The sequence below is a fragment of the Bos taurus genome, chromosome 23 (genome assembly GCF_002263795.3).
Source record: "Bos taurus isolate L1 Dominette 01449 registration number 42190680 breed Hereford chromosome 23, ARS-UCD2.0, whole genome shotgun sequence".
In the NCBI taxonomy this organism is placed as follows: domain Eukaryota; kingdom Metazoa; phylum Chordata; class Mammalia; order Artiodactyla; family Bovidae; genus Bos; species Bos taurus.
This window is the reverse complement of record NC_037350.1, coordinates 4,525,437-4,547,854: the sequence shown is the minus strand read 5'-3', so window position 1 is coordinate 4,547,854 and position 22,418 is coordinate 4,525,437. Positions and strand designations below refer to the sequence as shown.

General features: G+C 37.9%; 1 protein-coding gene across 1 annotated transcript in view; it reads right to left on the bottom strand.

Moving 5' to 3' along the window:
• The window catches only part of BMP5 (bone morphogenetic protein 5), a 144,212-nt gene that overhangs the window by 66,889 nt on the left and 54,905 nt on the right, over positions 1–22,418 (bottom strand). Inside the window, 1 exon segment of the mRNA NM_001305016.1 lies at positions 3,829–4,021. Within this exon segment, the coding sequence (NP_001291945.1) occupies positions 3,829–4,021 (193 nt within the window).

The following is a 22,418-nucleotide window of genomic DNA, read 5'->3' as shown; positions in this document are numbered from 1 at the left end:
ATTCCTAAAGAGAAGGGAATACCAGACCACCTTACCTGCCTTCTGAGAAATCTGCATGCAGGTCAAGAAGCAACAGTTAGAACTGGACATGGAACAATAGACTGGTTCCAAACTGGGAAAGGAGTATGTTAACACTGTATATTGTCACCTTGCTTACTTAACTTATATGAAGAGTTCAGTTCAGTTCAGTTCATGTGAAATGCCAGGCTGGATGAAGCACAAGTTGGAACCAAGATTGCCAGGAGAAATATCAATAACCTCAGATATGCAGATGACATAACCCTTATGGCAGAAAGCAAAGAGGAACTAAAAAGCCTTTTGATGAACGTGAAAGAGAGTGAAAAAGCTGGCTTAAAACATTCAGAAAACTAAGATCATGGCACCCAGTCCCATCACTTCATGGCAAATAGATGGGGAAACAGTGGAAACAGGTAACAGACTATTTTCTTGGGCTCCAAAAATCACTGCAGATGGTGACTGCAGCCATGAAAGTAAAAGACACTTGCTCCTTGGAAGAAAAACTATGACAAACCTAGACAGCCTATTAAAAAGCAGAGACATTACTTTTTCAACAAAGGTCCATCTAGTCAAGGTTATGGTTTTTCTATTGGTCATGTATGGATGTGAATTTGGACCATAAGGAAAGCTGAGCACCGAAGAATTGATGCTTCTGAACTGTGGGGTTGGAGAAGACTCTTGAGAGTCCCTTGGATTTCAAGGAGATCCAACCAGTCCATCCTAAAGGAAATCAGTCCTGAATATTCGTTGGAAGGACTGATGCTGAAGCTGAAACGCCAATACTTTGGCCACCTGATGTGAAGAACTGACTCATTTGAAAAGACCCTGATGCTGGGAAATATTGAAGGCAGGAGAAGAAGATTGAGAATGAGATGGTTGGATGGCATCACCAACTCGATGGACATGAGTCTGAGGCAAGCTCCAGGAGTTGGTGATGGACAGGGAAGCCTGGAATGCTGCAGTCCACTGAGTCACAAAGAGTCGGACAACTGGTCAACTGAATTGAACTGAACTGGACAGGAGAAAATCACAAAGGGCAACAGTACTTAATAGTAAATATTAAAAAATGTGAACTTGGTAGAACTGAATTAATATTCAGTTGAATTCACTGAGTTAAATATTTCAAAAAAATGTTCATTAAATTGAATGGAATCCTATCCAAGCTATGCCATTCTAGAGTCTGGAATGGTAGGGTGAGAAAACATCAATCAAGGAGATACATGTAGTTCAGATTTCAAAAATCATTTTCAAAGAATTAGGAAAAATATTAGTGAAATTCTGGATCTTACAGTAGATTTAAACACATATTAAAATAAGTAAAGACTTAACCAAATTATACCCAAGAATAGTGATAGAGCAGTCAGACAGAACACATGTTTATCAGCTATAATTAGAGAAATACCAAAGTTTCAAAATAGACAAATGTTTCATTTTTGGAGAGAAATGAAATTTTCCAAAACTATTATATCTGATTAAGCATCAATACTCATAAATATTTCAAAATGTATTATTAATAAAACTCAGCATATGTTCATTCATAAATAAACCTATAAATATCAATGACTAATTATTAAATAATTATAAATATTAGCATTATTTTCTAATTACAAGTGTATTAGTCCTTTGTTTTCATCATTGTTATTATGTCATAAATTATGTAACTGTAGTTACCATACTTACAACATAGAATGAAAACAAGCTCAGAGCATAGCTAGTTCAGTGGAGGACATTCAAAAATATCCTGAGCAGATAGAACAATGGACCTAAATAAAGTTAGGACCTTTAACTGTGGTCAGTGTAAATGTCTATATTTAGATTCAAACAAAGTAATAGGGGCCTGGTGTACAAACAGTTCCTGTAAAAAATACTTGGCATGTTGAATAACCAAGTACAGATTTAACATACATAGTAATACTTTGCAAATAGTCAAAAAGTAAGATAATTCAAGCATTTTAGGATATGTCCATGGACCAAGTAGCTGCAGTCCATGGGGTTGCTGAGCAACTTCACTTTCACTTTCCACTTTCATGCATTGGAGAAGGAAATGGCAACCCACTCCAGTGTTCTTGCCTGGAGAACCCCAGGGATGGGGGAGCCTGGTGAGCTGATGTCTATGTGGTCGCACAGAGTTGGACACGACTGACGTGACTTAGCAGCAGCAGCAGCAGCATGGAGGAAGTACCCCATTCGTGGCTAATGACAGTTTCAAAATTGTAAATCATATCAAACAAATTCATAGTTGTGATTCTAAAAGTAAAAAGTTACTTAACACACTGTCCCTTTTTTCAGGATGTCACAAGCCCAAATGTCAAAACAGACATAGTTAAAAGAGAAAATAAGTGAAGGACTTATTAACTATGGCAATATAATTAAATAGTATTTGAATCATTATTTTCAATTCTATTCATTTAATTTTAAAAGACACCACCATTATTTAGTATTTTTTAAAAAATAAAGTAGTGAGAAAATAATTAGTATCTTTTTATAAATAGAACCACCAGACTGAAATTTAAAACAAACAAAAAAAACTCACCCATAAACAAGCAGCTAGTATATGTGTTACAGCTGAGAAAAGAGCAGAGAGATTTGTTTCTGCTTTGAGATCACTGCTCTGAAAATAACAGTGTACAGAGATAAGCTTCTATTAAGGTGTGTCCTGTTGAACTAGTGTTTCATAGGATATTAAGGATAACCAAAGGAAAAGATTCTGTAGTTGATTAATTTTGAAAAAGACTAGGTAAAACTAAATTGACAGGTTTCTTTGCTGACAAGACTTTACTATTTTGATATGAACGGTGAAGCACCTAAAACACAGCCTGACAAGTAGACTTTTGAAATGCATTTGACCCCGGAAGCATTTTATTCTCTTCTTTCATTGAGTATTATAAGGAGTTAGTTTCTATGGAACACTCACTGGAAAATCCTGTACACTCTAACACCAAAAAAAAAAAAAAGCAAATGTCAGGAGCTAGAAATATTCAATAAGGAGAGAGAGGCCTCAGCAGGTTCATGATAGCTGTCTCTAAATGTTTGTCTTGTCAAAGAAGGAATAGTATTTCATTAAAGTGGAAATCTAGATTTAATGAATGGAAAACAAATTCCACCTTAACATAATATCTCAATGAGAATTAAAAAGTAAGAGCAGTCTAACAAAAGTGCTTATCAGTTGTCAAAGGTTTTATATAAATAAAAGGTTTACCAATTTCTATATTGGTAGAAGGTCTGAAAATACCACTAAAGTCTCTTTCTAATTCTTATATTTGATAGCTCATTTGCAGTAATTATCAGCTGAGGTTTTCATACATTTCATGTTTCAGATTCTTCGTCCATTTTTGTACCATTTTGAATTAAGCATTTTATAAACAGAAGACATACAGATTAGCTGTCCGAATGTACTGCAAATACAAAACCCACATAACAAGTATACACAGTTTACACTTAACACCAGGAAAAAATAAAGTCACTGTAACTTAAAAGACAAGTGATTTAAATAATGTTAATCATAAATTCCATATGTGCAGAATTAAAATGGAAGTTTTCTCATTTTAGAAACGAGGCAACAGGCCTGGAGAACACATACAGGGGAGCATAAGACCATAGAGCACAGATGGGTGTCGGGAGTACGAAAAAGCTGTGAAATATACGAGGCACGTTTCAGTCAGTTACATGCGTCTTCCACGTGTCTATACATGCCTTGGTGCCATCACATGCAAACAAGCATGATTCGACACATTACACGGGTTATCAACGGATTTTACTACAGTGTAATGTGCATCTGCTAGGATAATAAGCCAGATGAAATACTGATACCTATTTGCGTATTCCTTGATGATCTGATATATGCTAATCTTAATCGTTTCATTTTCAAACCGGCCGTTGCTCCTATCCTTGTATATCCGGAATTCGGCAGCCGTCACTGCTTCTCCTTGAGGAATCTGCGTAAGATCGAACCGGAATTCTTTGTAATGCCTTCGCTGGTGCGAAAAATCTTTGTCTCTTTCAACTGAAACCAACAAACAGAAAAGGAAGTAAAACGTTAGTCCTTTATTAAGTATGGAAATTAATGGTAAATTCTTTCACTTTGGAAAACAAACAAGCAGGATGTTATAAAACTGGGAAAACACTAAAACCACAGACTCATATGTGTTTCTAGTTAAAGGAAATTCCACAAACCAACAGCCTTTAGTTCAAAAGCAATATAACCTCTGCGGTTTTATACAAATTCCTGGCTCCTAAATGGAAAGGTTATCCAAAAATGTTTTTTAAAGGGATGGTTGTAAAGTTATTACTAGTGTGTGTATCCAGTACCGGAACAGAGGAGGCTTCATACAAGAATTAGGACTCTGTGATAGAAAGCTCCAGAGTTCCAGGTGAGGTCAGCGGTGAGATTTAGTACAGCCAAGGGAGGAAAATCCGAAGGCGGCCCAGGGAGCTGCCGGCACAGCGGGACTGTGTTTATGAAATTTTAGAGGTCAAGGAAATAAAACAAATTCATTTTCACAAGGAAGATTATTTCTAAAATGTCTTCCCAGGAGAGTTTTTTCCTCCTTTTAGCAAATGCAGTGCTCTGTTTTTTTTTAAATGCACTTTCATTAGTTCTTAGTGGTTACTGAGTGCAACCTCCCCAATTGAGCCCCCCTCCCTACGTCCCCGCCTCTGCACCGGTGGTGCAGCAGCATCCAGTCTCCCAAAGCCCTCCGCCTGTTCTTAGGCTCCGTAATTGAGAGAGGAACACGATTCCGCCTTCAGCAACCTTCCTACCAAAAGAGGTCAGAGAATTTTTCCTCTTGGGAATGTGAAGAACTCAGGACAGGAAGTGTCAGGCATATCGTTACATAATCTGGCTTTATAAAATGCTGTATTGCTTTATACAGTCTATGCTTGTTATCCACCAGGAGTCTTGGCCTTCCCTAATCAATAGAAATTGATCAGAGGTCAGACAAGAAATTCAGACAAGGCTTTACTGCGGCCCCTGTTACAGCAGCAGGGAGCAAAAGCAATAGATGCCCTTGCTTCCTGCTGAGGGGAGGGTGGCAGTGAGCCGGCTCCTTATAGGAGCTGAGGGTCCAGGGTCCAGGAGTCAGACCAGAGGAATGGCTCAGACAGGTGGTGCTGTGTGCAGGGGACATGTGCAGGACGCTGCTTTTGCTCTCAACACCCTGGTTTTGCTCCAGGCTCTTTAGAAGTGGCAGTTGAGTTTTTGATCTTTTTGTATTTGTTGTCTCTATTTTGCCCCAACTGGCATACACATAGTTATTTTTAGCCCCTTATAGTTTCTTTGTATTTTTTTACTCAAGGAGACCAGTCCAGGCGCAGCACTGCAGTGAGGAGTCCTGCATCCCACCTTGTCTCATGCTGGGTACCAAAGTCTTTCTTAAAGAGCCACCTAATGAAAGGGCACATGTTTAGTAATGACATATCATTTGATGGAATTAAGTTTCGCAGCATTGGTAGGTTTCTTAAAATCTCAGTTATCGCAGATAATATTGGACAGTGAAGCCTGGCAGATGATGGTCCAAAGAGACATGACAGAAGCAATTTAGCACGCATAGGACAGGTTACAAAAAATCCACCGCAAAGTACTGTGTTCCAAGTGTCTCACAAACCTACAATAATATTTTTTACCTACATTCAGTGATATTTCATTGCTAAAATGTCATTAAAGAAGATAAAAGATGTATGCTATAAAAACAACTCCCAAAGTTTGTTAATGGCATTAAGATACAAGAATATCTTTAGGAGATTAATTAAAATGTCATTACCAACACTGCTGGAAATTTATGACATTGGGGTCCTAAACCAGAGGAAGGTCAGGATTAAGAAAGAGAGAAGGTAGTCATGATCATTGAGGAGTGATTTTGGGGAACCAAGGCTGCTTAAGTACCAGCATCAGACAGGTTCCAAGTCTGAGAGGAAACTCATGATAAAGAAACCCACAATCTTTGCCTTTATCCTCTAAAATAATCTCTGGTTTATTTTCCCTAGAGGAGTAGCAGGTGGTTTAGGAGAGCAAGAAACTCAGCCCCACCTCCACCTTAGATACCTACCCCAGCAAAAAGGAAAAGGTAAGCTATGCCTGGAGTCATCTTCATCCCATGAACTTGGAGAGAACTCAGGCTGCCTGGCTACACCAACACTATCTCCCATGACTCATGAACTTTTGTTTTATTTAAGTATCATTATCTTGGTCCTAAGGGCTTCCCCTGTGGCTCAGCTGGTAAAGAATCCACCTGCAACGCAGGAGACTTGGGTTGGATCCCTGGGTTGGGAAGATCCCTGGAGAAGCAAAAGGCTACCCACTCCAGTATTCTGGCATGGAGAATTCCATGGACTGTATAGTATAGTCCATGGGATCACAAAGAGCTGAACGTGACTGAGCAACTTTCACTGGTCCTAAAAGAGGTTCATCCCTGGAGAAATTAATTAACCTTTCCCTAAATAAGAAAGATGACTGCATTTTTAAGATCCTATTGTGTTCCATAAATTAAATCGCTTTTATGTTTAAACTTCAGCTGACTATAGTGTAGTCTGCTATGAACATGTCTCCACCTCAAAAGTGTAAGCACAGAAAATTACCTACAAACTGGACTTCTAATAGCTAGAGTGTACATATGAATTTAAAATTGGCCAAAACTCTTTTTTTACACACTACGTTTCATTCACTGTAAACGTCTTCTTTTTTGATCCTCATTGAGACAACACAGATATCATGAAACATATTTAAATAAAACTGGTTTAAGTATTTTATTAACATTAACACATTACACTTCATAACAATCTGTGGGGTAGGTTCTATTATCATCCTAATTTTGAAGATGAAGAAACTGAGGAGGCAAAGAAACTTTGCGAAATAATTTGAATCTGTGAGGTAGAAAGTTAGGCATCAGCAACAAGCAGTGTCCTGTCTAAAGGGATGCAAACTGATCTCTAAACTCCATGCCAGGCACACCCAGGAGAGCTCACAGATATGCTTCAAAGTAATCACACAGACTTTTCCACTCCTGCACAGGCACCCTAGGTACACAGGCAGTGCAAAATAACCACAGGGGCTTCTCTAAGTAACTTTGGGCAGTAAGGAGTCCATTAAGGGCTCATGAATATTTTACATTTAATTATAACAGACTGAATTATGGGAAGACATAAACAACACAGCTTGTTGTTATATAACTTGGAATTGTCAATTGGCCTTGAGGGTATGCCCATTTGAATTCCCTTTCATTAATTGGTGGTGGGTACAAGTCCTGCTTTGCACAGGGCATAGCCAAAAGTAGGAACTGGAAGTATGAAAGGGGGAAGCCAAGAGGGATCGATAGGAAGGATGAGAACTCCTTCGGGGTCAGCCTGCTCCCATGTCTTGGGAGTGTCTGTCTTATAAAAGATCCATGAGCTGAACTGAGCTGTAAGTTGTCTGTTGTTCTACACCTTTTACTCCATTGCTCCAAATTTTTGATGTGACAAGATAAGAACTGAGGAAGAGAAATAAACTGACCTGACAAATCCAAGCACTTGAACCAAACTGTGATTCTTAACACGAGGCTGGGCTGCTTGTGCTAAGAGACTGTTACTTTGTCCTAAGTATTTATGCTTTAATAAAGATCAGATAAATTTGAAATTTGGGATTAACAGATACACAGTACCATATATAAAATAAGTAAACAACAGGACCTACTCTATAGCACAGGGAGCTATACTCAATACCTTGTAATAACCTATAGTGGAAAAGAATCTGAAAAAGGATATATATATATATGCATACATATATGTATATATATGAATCATTTTGCTGCACACTTGAAACTAACACAACATTGTAAATAAACTATATTTCATTTTTTAAAAAAGGAAATAAAAGATCTGAAATTTTGCATTTACAAGTCCAAAATCCAAAAAACTCTGTAAACTGCAATTTTGGCTTTAGCTTCAATTGGCATAAAAACTGAAAATTAACCAATTTGAGATGATTTTTAAAGTCCCCATTTATCCCCACTTTATATTTATTGCTTTGCTGCAGAAGTGTTCTGTTTGTTTGAGTGGGTGGCACTGATCCAGACTCTGCTTGAGAAATTCCACACTTTAGACTCTAAGCACTCATCAGTCATTCAAAAGTATATATTCTCTATTCTGAAAGTCAATATTCAAAATTCTGAGTGATAACAACCATTATTCAATTTTCCATTAACAATCAATTTTGCATTTGAAATTTAGACAAGAATAACTGTAATTTTGAACATCAGAACTTTGACATGAGTTTGTTAAGGTCCAATCTAGAGCATGCACCTGCATGATGCAGATGAGTATTGAATTCATATTATGTAAAGTCATCTACTGTTCTGGAATCCCCTGTGAGATGTTAGTGTAATAAAGTGGAAAGCTAGAGTTTCAGCTGTTATTATAAAATTTCAGTTTTCTAATCCAGGCTCTTTAACCTAACCCCTTAAGGGGGCAGATTTTCAAAGAGTTTAATAAAATTTTATATTAAATATACCACACAGAATAAAGTTGCAGTGCAGATTTGTCCAGCAATTCAAATTCCTATATCCTACTGCTTTGAATTATAATTGCACCAGTAAATTCCATGGGACATGTTGCAATGAGTAATGGAATAAAAGTAGTATTTATATAGCCTTGCAGTCCTAATGATGCTCACAAATATTCACAAGGTAATCTCAGTTACCTAGGGAAGTGTCAAATACTAATATCCCCAACTTAAGAATAAGAAATTGGGTGATGACAGCTAGGCAGTAACAGATGTCCGTCTTCTAAAGCTCATTATAAATCTTTGTTCAATATCCATACCACCTACATAATGACATCCTACTTAGGGACTAGTTCATTGTTAGTACAGGTGACTCTTGAACAATGCAGGGGCCAGGAAAACTGACCTCCTGCACAGTCAAAAATCTGTGTTTAAGTTTGACTCCACAAAACTTAACTACTAATAGCCTACAGTTGACTGGAAGCCTTACTTATATCATAAACTTTTGATTAACACATATTTTGTATGTTATATCTATGTATATTGTATGCATTCATGACATACTTAACTTTTTCTTAATTTTTCTGATTTTTCTAGGTTATAATGTTCATGTCTGAGCTTTTTCAAACTGCTTCAGATCTCCGAAAATGTTTCCAGCATGTTTATTGAAAAAATCTGCATATTAGAGGATCCATGCAGTTCCAACTGTGTTGTTTTGGGGATCAATTGTATATTTCAACAATCTTTATCAACAATACACAAAAATGTGGAGGACAGGTGAAGTAGCAAGGGTTTGATCACCAGTGTATAATCAGCATCTAACCCAACAAAATATTGATTCAAAGAAATCTCCTAATAAACTTTGGTTGAATGAAAGACTATGAATAGATCAAAGGCTGTTTCTGGGTTTTCCCTCAGAACCATCAAGCCACATTGCCCACTGACTGAGGGCATCCAGATTTATTTGCCTCTCATTTGAGGGGAGGGGGGGACATATATTTTATTTAATCCTTGCAACTTTACTTATGTCCGTAAGTTTCTCTTAGTTGCTCAAGAGCCCACAGACTATAATTGGGAGAGAACAGATTTCAACCCAAGATCAAGATGTCAACTTCACAAGCCCCAACAAGACACTGTGTGTTAGCTTTTCCTGGATGTCATTTTGTTGTTCATTTTGTCTAATTATCCCTCAGGAGAGTTGATCTTTCAATGCTTTCGTTCTCCTCTATGAGATGTTCCTACCCTAGAGAGGATGCCTTACATTCTGAACTCCACTCATTCTAGAAATCACTCCCTCCAACCTTTATCTTAGAAAACTTTATATTATATTCACTTATTTAATACTTACTCCATTTCTTATCCAAGGAAATGTTTATGAACAAGCAAGCGATTGTATTCACAAGTTGAATTAATATTATATAATATTTCTTTTTCTTTTCTTTTTTTAGCCACATTGCATGGTTTGTGGGATCCCAGTTCTCCAAATAGGGTTCCAACTTGTATCCCCTGCAGTGGAAGACAGAGCTTAACCACTGGACTGCCAGAAAAGCCCTTATATAATATATCTATTAGCAAACAAGTCCATCCTTTTCCTACAACTACATTTTAAAATGATTGTAACTCACTAGCTGTTAGCTTTCTCCATCTGACCTACTACTAAAACAACACTTCCAAAATAGATGAACGAGAACACATACATCTCATACTCTTTAAATGTAAGCTTTTTATAGGAGCTATCTTTGCCTTGTTCATATTGTGATTACTTTTATATTAAATATATTGTGTTTCTCTGTATATTACACTGTGCTACATAACTCAATGCAATTGTAAATGGCTTGGAAAGCTTAAAAGATAATAAAAAAGTAGAAAAAATCATTGCAATATGTACAAAATATTTGGAGGTTTTGATTTGATTCACAATGTATTAAATATTTGGAGCTTTCAATTCATTATTTTACTTCTGTGTTAAATCAACAAATGCTATGCATGAGTTTCCAATACAACCTTATTATCATTTCTAATAAAGTCTGCCTTATAAGATTAAGATCTGCCAGATCTTATAAAAACCATAACTGTCAATACATTCCTATTCGAGAGTAGAAAAGATCTCATTGCCAGACAAGACAAATAAAAACAAAAAGTGAAACAAAGCAATAAAAAAGAAGGGTGAGCTCACTCAAGTCACACCAAGACTTGTCCAGGGGGATAAAATGATGCAGGGGTTGAAATAGGCTGAGACCAGGAGGTTAACACTTGTTTCTGGTGGGGATCATCTCTTCATCCCACAACACTTCACAGTTTCTCTCATATGAAATGCAAAAGAGAGTATACGAACAAATATGTGCTCAATCGCTCAGTCGTGTCTGACTCTCTGTAACCCCAAAGACTGTAGTCCACCAGGCTCCTCTATCCATGGCGATTCTCCAGGCAAGAACACTGGAGAGGGTTGCCATGCATGCCCTCCTCAAGGGGATCTTCCCAACCCAGGGACTGAACCCAGGTCTCCCGCATTACAGGTGGATTCTTTACCATCTGAACCACCAGGGAAGCCCAAGACTACTAGAATGGGTAACGTATCCCTTCTCCAGGGGAACTTCCCAACCCAGGAATCAAACCAGGGTCTCCTGCATTGCAGGTGGATTCTTTATCAGCTGAGCTACTTGGGAAGCCCTTAGGAACAAATATAGCTAGATTTAAAACATACATCTTTATCAATTGACTCACCTTTGAAAATTGTATTTAAAAAGAGAAGAGGACAACCTGCCTAGACTTCTATTTTCTTATCTGCTTATGTATCTAACCAGACCAAGGGGTTATATTTTGCCAAACAGCCATGCAAATACAACCCAAATGCCACAGGCTCCTCTCCCACTGTCGTTTGTGATACACTCTTGTTTGGAAGACTGTTACATGAAAACCGGCGAAGATCATCGTATATTAAACAAGTGCATCAACACAGGGTTGTTTATTTAACATTTCAGCTGATGGTGGCCCACAGCGCTCTCTACAAAAATGAAAGATTTGCTTCCTGCACACGCACACACACACACACACACACACACACCTCAGCTCACAGAAAAAAAAAAACATCAAAAAGTCAGCAAAATTAATACAGCTTACCACTCAAAACAGAATTATAATGGTGATGGGAAATGCACCTCATTCTGCTTTCAGAAAGCATGTTTTGTGTCTTCCAAACATTTCCATCTACAAACCACCTAGAACAACTGAAAGGTCGCCTACACTGGCAGAAACAGTGGATTTATTTTTATAGTTTATTTTAAAAGTGGCAACATCAAAGCATGCAAGAGGTAATATATGAATCAGAAGATTCACATTCCATGAGTAATGGGCTGAGAGTGAAAAGAAACAGGATCGCCTTTATAGAAACCCCAAACTACATTCTAAATGCTCTAAATTGTCAAAGTTCTGCAAAGATTAAGCTTCTTGTGTTTAAAGACAAGACATACACTGAGGCATTTTCTTGTTGAGATATAACTTTCCAGAAGTCAATGACTGATGGCATTCCTTTTTTTTCCAAACAGACACCTCTCTGAATGACTTTATCATAAGTAGAAATTGGATAGAAATGTCCTAACTAAATATTTTGCTGTCTGCAATATCTGAAGAGTAGGGCTAATTAACAGAGAATTGCAGTTTTATCTGTTTAGTGATTTATCTGCCGTTTTAAGGGGATGCATCCATGGGTAATCAGTCTTAATCTCCCACACAGGGCTGTAACTTGGAAGATTCAAACAGAACCAGTAGCTGCAAGACAAAGATAGTGTTTTCCCAGGAGCACAGCCAGCTGTTGAAAGAATACAGATCATTGTTTGCTGCTGAGTGCAAAAAATCATTAAGAGATTACTCATAGAATTATTAATCTGTATTACATTTTAAAGTGAAAAAAAAATAGCAAAGCTGTCATGTGACTACTGAGATGCCTCACTCTGCAAGGCATTCTTCACTGACTAGTCCACCGAGAAACATAAACTTGGGCCTATAAAGGCCTATTCATTGGTCAGTGAATGCACATGTTACATGTTTCTTTGAAAGGATAACCATCCCAGAGAGTGTGGTAAACTCCAGATTCCAGAAACCCTAAGAGCCTCTTAATACCGTAGCCATGTGTGACTTGAAAAAGGGAAAACTGTCCCCCGGAATGGTCTGTTGCAAAGAACAATTTCAATTGACTTTTGAATGTCCTATAGTTGAAGTCTTCTTACTGGTGCTCATAAATGCTTCATGAATATAGTTTTATAAGGAGGAAAAATTGCAAAACAATAGTTAGATGGTTAAATTATTTAAATCTTGTCCTGTGATAGGTAAAGAAATTAATTTCCTGAACTAATTAAAACAATGCTGCTCATAATTTTGAAATTGACAAAGTTAAATTACTGATCCAATATTTATATATTACTTTGCTTTAAAAATATGAGCAATTTAGGGACCCAAAGAATTAAACCTGAGATATACAGAACAGACTTGTGACTGCCAAGTAGGAGGGAGGTGTGAGAGGGAGGGGGTGGGAGTTTGGGATTAGCAGGTACAAACTGTTATACATAGGCTGGATAAACAACAGGTCCTGCTGTAGAGCACAGGGAGCAAAATTCAATATCCTGTGATAAATCATATGGAAAACAATATGAGGAAGCATGCTGCTGCTGCTGCTAAGTCGCTTCAGTCGTGTCCGACTCTGTGTGACACCATAGACAGCAGCCCACCAGGATCCCCCGTCCCTGGGATTCTCCAGGCAAGAACACTGGAGTGGGTTGCCATTTCCTTCTCCAATGCGTGAAAGTGAAAGGTGAAAGTGAAGTCGCTCAGTCGTGTCCGACTCTTAGCGACCCCATGGACTGCAGCCCACCAAGTTCCTCCATCCATGGGATTTTCCAGGCAAGAGTACTGGAGTGGGGTGCCATTGCTTTCTCCGATGAGGAAGCATATATATGCATAATTGAGTCACTTTGCTGTAGAGCAGAGATTAAACACAACCTTGTAAATCAACTATAATTCATTAAGTCTTCTACAAAAAGAGCTTTGGAACTGGAAGGAAGACTGTCTTAAGATTTCCTCTCACTTCTCAGACTGGATGGGGCCCAGCACTCAGCCATCAGTGGTTATTAGAATTCAATAATAATAGTTAAACCAAGCATTGGAATAAAAATTGATGTGTTCAGTAATAAACAGTAATAGCAATAAATTAAGCACTTGTTGATTTCATAAGATTAAGACATTTTCATTTTTAACTTTTTCTCCCTTCCTTGATCCAATCCCAGTCCTGGCTGTCAGGGAGCTGCTTTTCTCTCTCTGGTCTTCCATATACACATGTCTTGATTATCCTGAAAATAGCCACGGTACTACCTCTAACTTTAATCAAGCCAAAAATATTAATTGGATAACTGCTCTGGGTCAGAGATCTCAGAAGCAAAGAGCTAGGAGCTCTGGATGAGAACAGATGTGGAGAAGCACCATGTGGCAGAGTGGGGTGGGGTTTTGAGGAAGACATGTGTGGGGACAGAATAAGGAAGGAAGGAGCAACACAGGGTGCAGGAGGCTTCAAGGGAGGTCATTTTGAACTTGGTCTTAAAGAATCATCACCACATAGAGAAAGGAGTTTGTATAGGTGGAATTAGATGTGAAATTTAGGGCCACAGGAGTGAATAATAAGTAGTTCATTGTGCTTGCACACAGTGGGTTGAGGGTGGACCTAGATCCTAGACCTAAGATCCTCTAAGACACTTCCCACATGTTCAAAGTCCAAATCCCACTGCTTAAAATCTCCTACTTACATATCCTTAAAATCTTCTATTTAAAAGGCAATGCCAAAGAATGCTCAAACTACTGCACAATTGCACTCATCTCACACACTAGTAAAGTAATGCTCAAAATTCTCCAAGCCAGGCTTCAACAATACGTGAACCGTGAACTTCCAGATGTTCAAGCTGGTTTTAGAAAAGGCAGAGGAACCAGAAATCACATTCCCAACATCTGTTGGATCATCGAAAAAGCAAGAGAGTTCCAGAAAAATATCTATTTCTGCTTTATTGACTATGCCAAAGCCTTTGACTGTGTGGATCATCACAAACTGTGGAAAATTCTCAAAGAGATGGGAATACCAGACCACCTGACCTGCCTCCTGAGAAATCTGTATGCAGGTCAAGAAGCAACAGTTAGAAACGAACGTGGAACAACAGAGTGGTTCCAAATAGGAAAAGGAGTACATCAAGGCTGTATATTGTCACTCTGCTTATTTAACTTATATGCAGAGTACATCATGAGAAATGCTGGGCTGGAGGAAGCACAAGCTGGAATCAAGATTGCCAGGAGATATATCAATAACCTCAGATATGCAGATGACACCACCCTTATGGCAGAAAGCAAAGAAAAACTAAAGAGCCTGTTGATGAAAGTGAAAGAGAAGAGTGAAAAAGTTGGCTTAAAACTCAACATTCATTGATTTGTAGATACTGAAGAATCCTTGCATCCCTGGGATAAAGCCCACTTGGTCATGGTGTATGATCTTTTTAATGTGTTGTTGGATTCTGATTGCTAGAATTTTGTTAAGGATTTTTGCATCTATGTTCATCAGTGATATTGGCCTGTAGTTTTCTTTTTTTATGGCATCTTTGTCAGGTTTTGGTATTAGGGTGATGGTGGCCTCATGGAATGAGTTTGGAAGTTTACCTTCCTCTGCAATTTTCTGGAAGAGTTTGAGTAGGATAGGTGTTAGCTCTTTGCTAAATTTTTGGTAGAATTCAGCTGTGAAGCCGTCTGGACCTGGGCTTTTGTTTGCTGGAAGATTTCTGATTACAGTTTCAATTTCTGTGCTTGTGATGGGTTTGTTAAGATTTTCTATTTCTTCCTGGTCCAGTTTTGGAAAGTTGTACTTTTCTAAGAATTTGTCCATTTCTTCCCCGTTGTCCATTTTATTGGCATATAATTGCTGATAGTAGTCTCTTGTTCTTTGTATTTCTGTGTTGTCTGTTGTGATCTCTCCATTTTCATTTCTAATTTTATTGATTTGATTTTTCTCCCTTTGTTTCTTGATGAGTCTGGCTAATGGTTTGTCAATTTTATTTATCCTTTCAAAGAACCAGCTTTTGGTTTTGTTGATTTTTGCTATGGTCTCTTTTGTTTCTTTTGCATTTATTTCTGCCTTAATTTTTAAGATTTCTTTCCTTCTACTAACCCTGGGGTTCTTCATTTCTTCCTTTTCTAGTTTCTTTAGGTGTAGAGTTAGGTTATTTATTTGACTTTTTTCCTGTTTCTTGAGGTATGCCTGTATTGCTATGAACTTTCCCCATAGGACTGCTTTTACAGTGTCCCACAGGTTTTGGGTTGTTGTGTTTTCATTTTCATTTGTTTCTATGCAAATTTTGATTTCTTTTTTGATTTCTTCTGTGATTTGTTGATTATTCAGCAGTGTGTTGTTCAGCCTCCATATGTTGGAATTTTTAATAGTATTTCTCTTGTAATTGAGATCTAATCTTACTTCATTGTGGTCAGAAAAGATGCTTGGAATGATTTCAATTGTTTTTGAATTTACCAAGGCTAGATTTATAAAACTCCTAGAGGAGAACATAGGCAAAACACTCTCCGACATACATCACAGCAGGATCCTCTATGACCCACCTCCAGGAATATTGGAAATAAAAGCAAAAATAACCAAATGGGACCTAATTAAACTTAAAAGCTTCTGCACAACAAAGGAAACTATAAGCAAGGTGAAAAGACAGCCTTCAGAATGGGAGAAAATAATAGCAAATGAAGCAACTGACAAACAACTAATCTCAAAAATATACAAGCAACTCCTACAGCTCAATTCCAGAAAAATAAATGACCCAATCAAAAAATGGACCAAAGACCTAAATAGACATTTCTCCAAAGAAGACATACAGATGGCTAACAAACACATGAAAAGATGCTCAACATCACTCATTATCAGAGAAATGCAAATCAAAACCACAGTCAGGTACCACTTCATGCCAGTCAAAATGGCTGCAATCCAAAAGTCTACAAGCAATGAACGCTGGAGAGGGTGTGGAGAAAAGGGAACCCTCTTACACTGTTGGTGGGAATGCAAACTAGTACAGCCACTATGGAGAACAGTGTGGAGATTCCTTAAAAAACTGGAAATAGAACTGCCTTATGATCCAGCAATCCCACTGCTGGGCATACACACTGAGGAAACCAGAAGGGAAAGAGATATGTGTACCCCAATGTTCATCGCAGCACTGTTTATAATAGCCAGGACATGGAAGCAACCTAGATGTCCATCAGCAGATGAATGGATAAGAAAGCCATGGTACATATACACAATGGAGTATTACTCAGCCATTAAAAAGAATACATTTGAATCAGTTCTAATGAGGTGGATGAAACTGGAGCCCATTATACAGAGTGAAGTAAGCCAGAAAGAAAAACACCAATACAGTATACTAACGCATACATATGGAATTTAGAAAGACGGTAACAATAACCCTGTATACGAGACAGCAAAAGAGACACAGATGTATAGAACAGTCTTTTGGACTCTGTGGGAGAGGGAGAGGGTGGGATGATTTGGGAGAATGGCATTGAATCATGTATAATATCATGTATGAAACGAGTCACCAGTCCAGGTTCTATACATGATATTGGATGCTTGGGGCTGGTGCATTGGGACGTCCCAGAGGGATGGTATGGGGAGGGAGGAAGGAGGAGGGTTCAGGATGGGGAACACATGTATACCTGTGGTGGATTCATTTTGATATATGGCAAAACCAATACAATATTGTAAAGTTAAAAAAAACACAACTCAACATTCAGAAAACTAAGATTATGGAATCCAGTCCCATGACTTCATGGCAAATAGATGGGGAAACAGTGGAAACAGTGTCAGACTTTATTTTGGGGAGCTCCAAAATCACTGCAAATGGTGATTGCAGCCATGAAATAAAAAGACGCTTACTCCTTGGAAGGAAAGTTATGACCAACCTAGACAACCTATTAAAAAACAGAGACATTATTTTGTCAACAAAGGTCCATCTAGTCAAGGCTATGGTTTTTCCAGTAGTCATGTATGGATATGAGAGTTGGACTATAAAGAAAGCTGAGTACTGAAGAACTGATGCTTTTGAACTGTGGTGTTGGAGAAGACTCTTGAGAGTCCCTTGGACTGCAAGGAGATCCAACCAGTCCATCCAAAAGGAAGTCAGTCCTGAATATTCATTGGAAGGACTGATGATGAAGCTGAAACTCTGATACTTTGGCCACCTAATCTAAAGAGCTGACTTATTTGAAAAGACCCTGATCCTGGGAAACATTGAAGGTGGGAGGAGAAGGGAATGACAGAGGATGAGATGGTTGGACGGCATCACTGACTCAATGGACATGAGTTTGTGTAAACTCCGGGAGTTGGTGATAGACAGGGAGGCCTGTCATGCAGCAGTCCATGGGGTTGCAAAGAGTCGGATATGACTGAGCAAATGAACTGAACTGAACTGAACTTAAAATCTCTAGTTCGAATTCTTCAAAGACTACTTCGAAATCTCCCCCAAATTAATTTCTCCTGCTGGAAGCCTTAGTTCCCTAGCTCTTCCCTGGTGACTCAGATAACGAAGAGTCTGCCTGAATTGCAGGAGACCTGGCTTCAGTCCCTGGGTGGGGACAATCCCCTGGAGAAGAAAAAAGCTACCCACTCCAGTGTTCTTGCCTGGAGATTCCATGGACAGAGAAGCCTGGCAGGCTACAGTCCATGGGGTCGCAAAGAGTTGGACACAACTGAGCGACTAACACATTCACTTTAGTTCCCTAATCTATCCCTTGGACAGCAAGGAGATCAAACCAGTCAATACGAAAAGAAATCAACCCTGAATATTCATTGGAAGGACTGAAGCTCTAATACTTTGGTGATATTAGAAGAGATTTTCAACATCCCTGAGACTTTATTTATCTATCTTTAACATGGAGATTGATCAGGAAAGGCTTTCTCCACAGTGTACTATAGAAGTTAAATAATATTTGAGAGAGAGGATCATTACATAGTTTCTGAAACAGAGCAATTTCTCAAAAAGATGTAGCTCTTGTGTGAATTACTTTCCATTTACATTATAATTATTATATAACTTTATATTAATCCCATTGAGTAAGATAGTTTAGAGGAATATCCATTTTGTCTTGTCCCTTTTCTTTGTATTTATACATATATCACCAAAACAGTAAATGATCAATAAAAATTTAACTGTACAAAATTGCTACCTGGTCTGAAACACAGCTATGCTGATGATCTAAAAGTCCATTTCTATATCTGGACTATAGACATGTTAATAAAGGTGATGACTATTATCATGTTTTAATTTTGTTGTAATGTTTAACTTTGTTATCAAATTGAAAATACAAAATTTTTTGGTTTCTAATTTTGCTATGTAATTTTGTTACAGTGTAATAGTTTTTTTAACTTTTATTTGTTTAGTTATAGTTATATAATTAAATTTTCATATGTTGCTGAAGTGGCATTAAGAAAATCAGAGCAACCTGTATGCAGAACAAAGGCTTGTATGCAGGACAAGAAGCAACAGTTAGAACCGGACTTGAAAAAACTGGCTGTTTCAAAAGTGGGAAAAGAGTACATCAAGGCTGTATATTGTCACCCTGCTTATTTAACATCTGTGCAGAGTACACCATGTGAGATGCTGCTGGGCTGAATGAAGCTCAAGCTGGAATCAAGACTGAGGGGAGAAATATCAAAAACCTCAGATATGCAGATGATAACACCCTAATGGCTGAAAGCAAAGAGGGACTATCAAGAGCCTCTTGATAAAGGTGAAAGAGAAGAATGAAAACCTGGCTTAAAACTCAACATTCAAAAACCAAAGATCATGGCATCCAGTCCCGTTACTTCATGGCAAATAGATGGGAAGACAATGGAAACAGTGACAGACTTTATTTTCCTGGACTCCAAAATCACTGTGGATGGTGACTGCAGCTGTGAAATTAAAAGACGTTTGCTCCTTGGAAGAAAAGCTATGACAAACCTAGGTAGCATATTAAAAAGCAGAGACATCATTTTGCTGACAAAGATCCATATAGTCAAAGCTATGGTTTTTCCAGTAGTCATGTATGGATGTGAGAGTTGGTCCATAAAGAAAGCTGAGTGCTGAAGAATTGATGCTTTCAAATTGTGGTGCTGGAGAAGACTCTTGAGAGTCCCTTAGACAGCAAGGAGATCAAACCAGTCAAGCCTAAAAGAAATCAACCCTGAATATTCATTGGAAGGACTGAATCTCCAATACTTTGGCCACCTGATATGAAGAGCTGACCCATTGGAAAAGACACCCCCGATGCTGGGAAAGATTGAAGGCAGGAGGAAGAGGGGGTAACAGAAGATGAGGTGGTTTGATGGTAACATAGATTCATGGACATGAGTTTGGGCAAACTCCGGGAGATGATGAAGGACAGGGCTCACAAAGAGTCAGACACAGCTTAGTGACTGAACAACAGCAACAGAGAAAAATCAGGCTAGATTTTTACAACTGTGGGTAGTTAGAAAATAATTGTATTTACTCGATATCTTGTTTTAAATATTTCACATCTACAAGATAGAGGACACAGCAGCATACATTTTGACATGCACACTCATTCGACATATTCATTACTCATCAATCCAGTCAAATTAGCAGGTCCTCAAACATTTCCTCCTTAAAGGAGTCTGAAAGTCACTTAGCTTTTTTACCCTTGAAGACAATAATGCATCCTGACATGTAGAAAATATTTTGTTGTTTTTTTATTATAGATGTTTTATACAGGAAATAATTATTTGGACTTTAAAGCAAATATTCATCTTTTGTGGGTTGGATGTTAATATTAAACTTCAAAAGTCAGTTTAGAATTAATATCCCCAGAGGATGGTACCTGATGAATTCATTCTGTGTAATAAAAAATGATTACTTAATGGTGAGTGAATATACTTAGTATGTAAATAATGGATTTCAGTTAAGCTATATACAAATATTTGAGAAATTTTGTGTTTACCTACAAGAAGTCAATGTAAAAACACAACTATCTGATAATCACCTTTTGGTAAATATTTATCTTGTGTTCTTTAGTGGAAAAATCTGTGGACTTTGTAGATTACCTGGCAGCTAGAGGTCAACCATCCCAATCACACCAGATTTTACTGAATGACCTCGTGAATCCATCTGCTCCATTGGTAAAATAACACAGTTCATTTTTAACCACCTGAAGGTGACGGAGGTTACAGTAAATGCTATAAAGCAAAGAGCCCTCTTTTACATCTTGGATACCATGAAATGAAATGATAGTTTATCTACAGCAAATACTTGTGGTTATCTGACAAAAACAGGTCAAAGGTTTTGTGAGTTTTCTCTGAAATTGCTCAGGGTCTTCTCTAATGACTGATAATTGGAAACAGAGGCTGGACTCCCAAATGTGATGGGTGACAGATGAGCAGTAGATTAATGTCAATACTTGGTTAGGAGACACTACGAGGTCAGGGGTTACAGGAATTAGCCATTGTGCTGCTGTGAAAAGGCAAACATCAAAAGTCTATTATCCCCTTAAGAGCTCTTCTCCAGGCCTGAAATCCATTCTCACTTGCTTTGGTTATAATTGAGAGATATCGTGATGCCATGATATATGCGAGGTCAAAGTGAAACCACCCACCCTAAGTGTATTAATCGTTAGGGTTTGCAAGTTTTTATTTATACAGTAAAGAAATACTGTTTTCATATCACATTTTTAGTGTACTCAATGTTCATTTTGGAGAATTTCAGAAACATCTTGTCCAGGAAAAAATAATAATAATCATCCTTAGTGGAAAAAAAAGGAAAACTAGAAAACTTGCCATTAAGTGTGTTCAAAATTTCTCTATGGGGGGAAATGAAGGAAGTTTAAGACATTTGCATTGTTTTAAGGATATGAGAATTTCTGTAGCTGAACAAATGTGTTTCTCGAGTGAGCTGCTTTAAATTTGAAATCAGTATGATAACTTTTATAGAGTTCACTCAAATTCAGTCTGTGGTTCAAGCCGAACTACATTTTTTCTGCCTAATGGGTTGCATCAATGAAGTTTGGTATAGGAAGGAGGACACAGAGAAATGTGATTGGACTTAAAGCCGTATCAAGTTATCAGAAACACAATTATGTGGTTTTACAGGTTTTTAATAAAGGAATAAAATGGTATATATGAATGTATTACCTATATGCTCTATAACTAATTCATCTGTTCTGCTTGGGCAAGGCCCATACGTGGTCATGGTGGCCCAAGTCTGTTTCCGATAGTTGCTATTGCTGCCCCTGGCACCAGATTTTAAGCTTGACAACAACAGTTCTGCTTGTCTCATTGCTGTGTACTCCATTCCTTCTTCAATCTCTGATACATAGTAGGTGAGGAATATACATAGGAAGAGAATGAATATGAGAATATAGGCATTTATGTCTGATTCTATTTCTTTTTGTTTGTTTCAGGAGGGAGAATAAATACAGACTCCAATGAACCAACTGGGCTTTCCTTTCAGCTGGCAAAGAATCTGCCTGCAATGAAGGAGACCTGGGTTTGATCCCTGGGTTGGGAAGATCCCCTGGACAATGGAAAGGCTGCCCACTCTGGTATTCTGGCCTGGAGAATTCCATGGACTGTATAATCCATGGGGTCTCAAAGAGTCGGACATGACTGATCGACTTTCACTTTCACTTTTCCATTGAACCAACTAAGCCCCTCAACCATTTGTTCTTTTTCAAAAATTTGAAGTCTGGTTGATTTATAATTTAACCATTTATTCTTAAATGAGTCTTTCTCATGTTTCAAAATAGTATTCTTCCTAATGGTATATTTCTTTTCCCTTTCTTCTTTGAAAGGGATTCAAATAAGTAAGGATAATTTATAACCCTAATATTTTATATTTATTTTGTTTCCACCAAC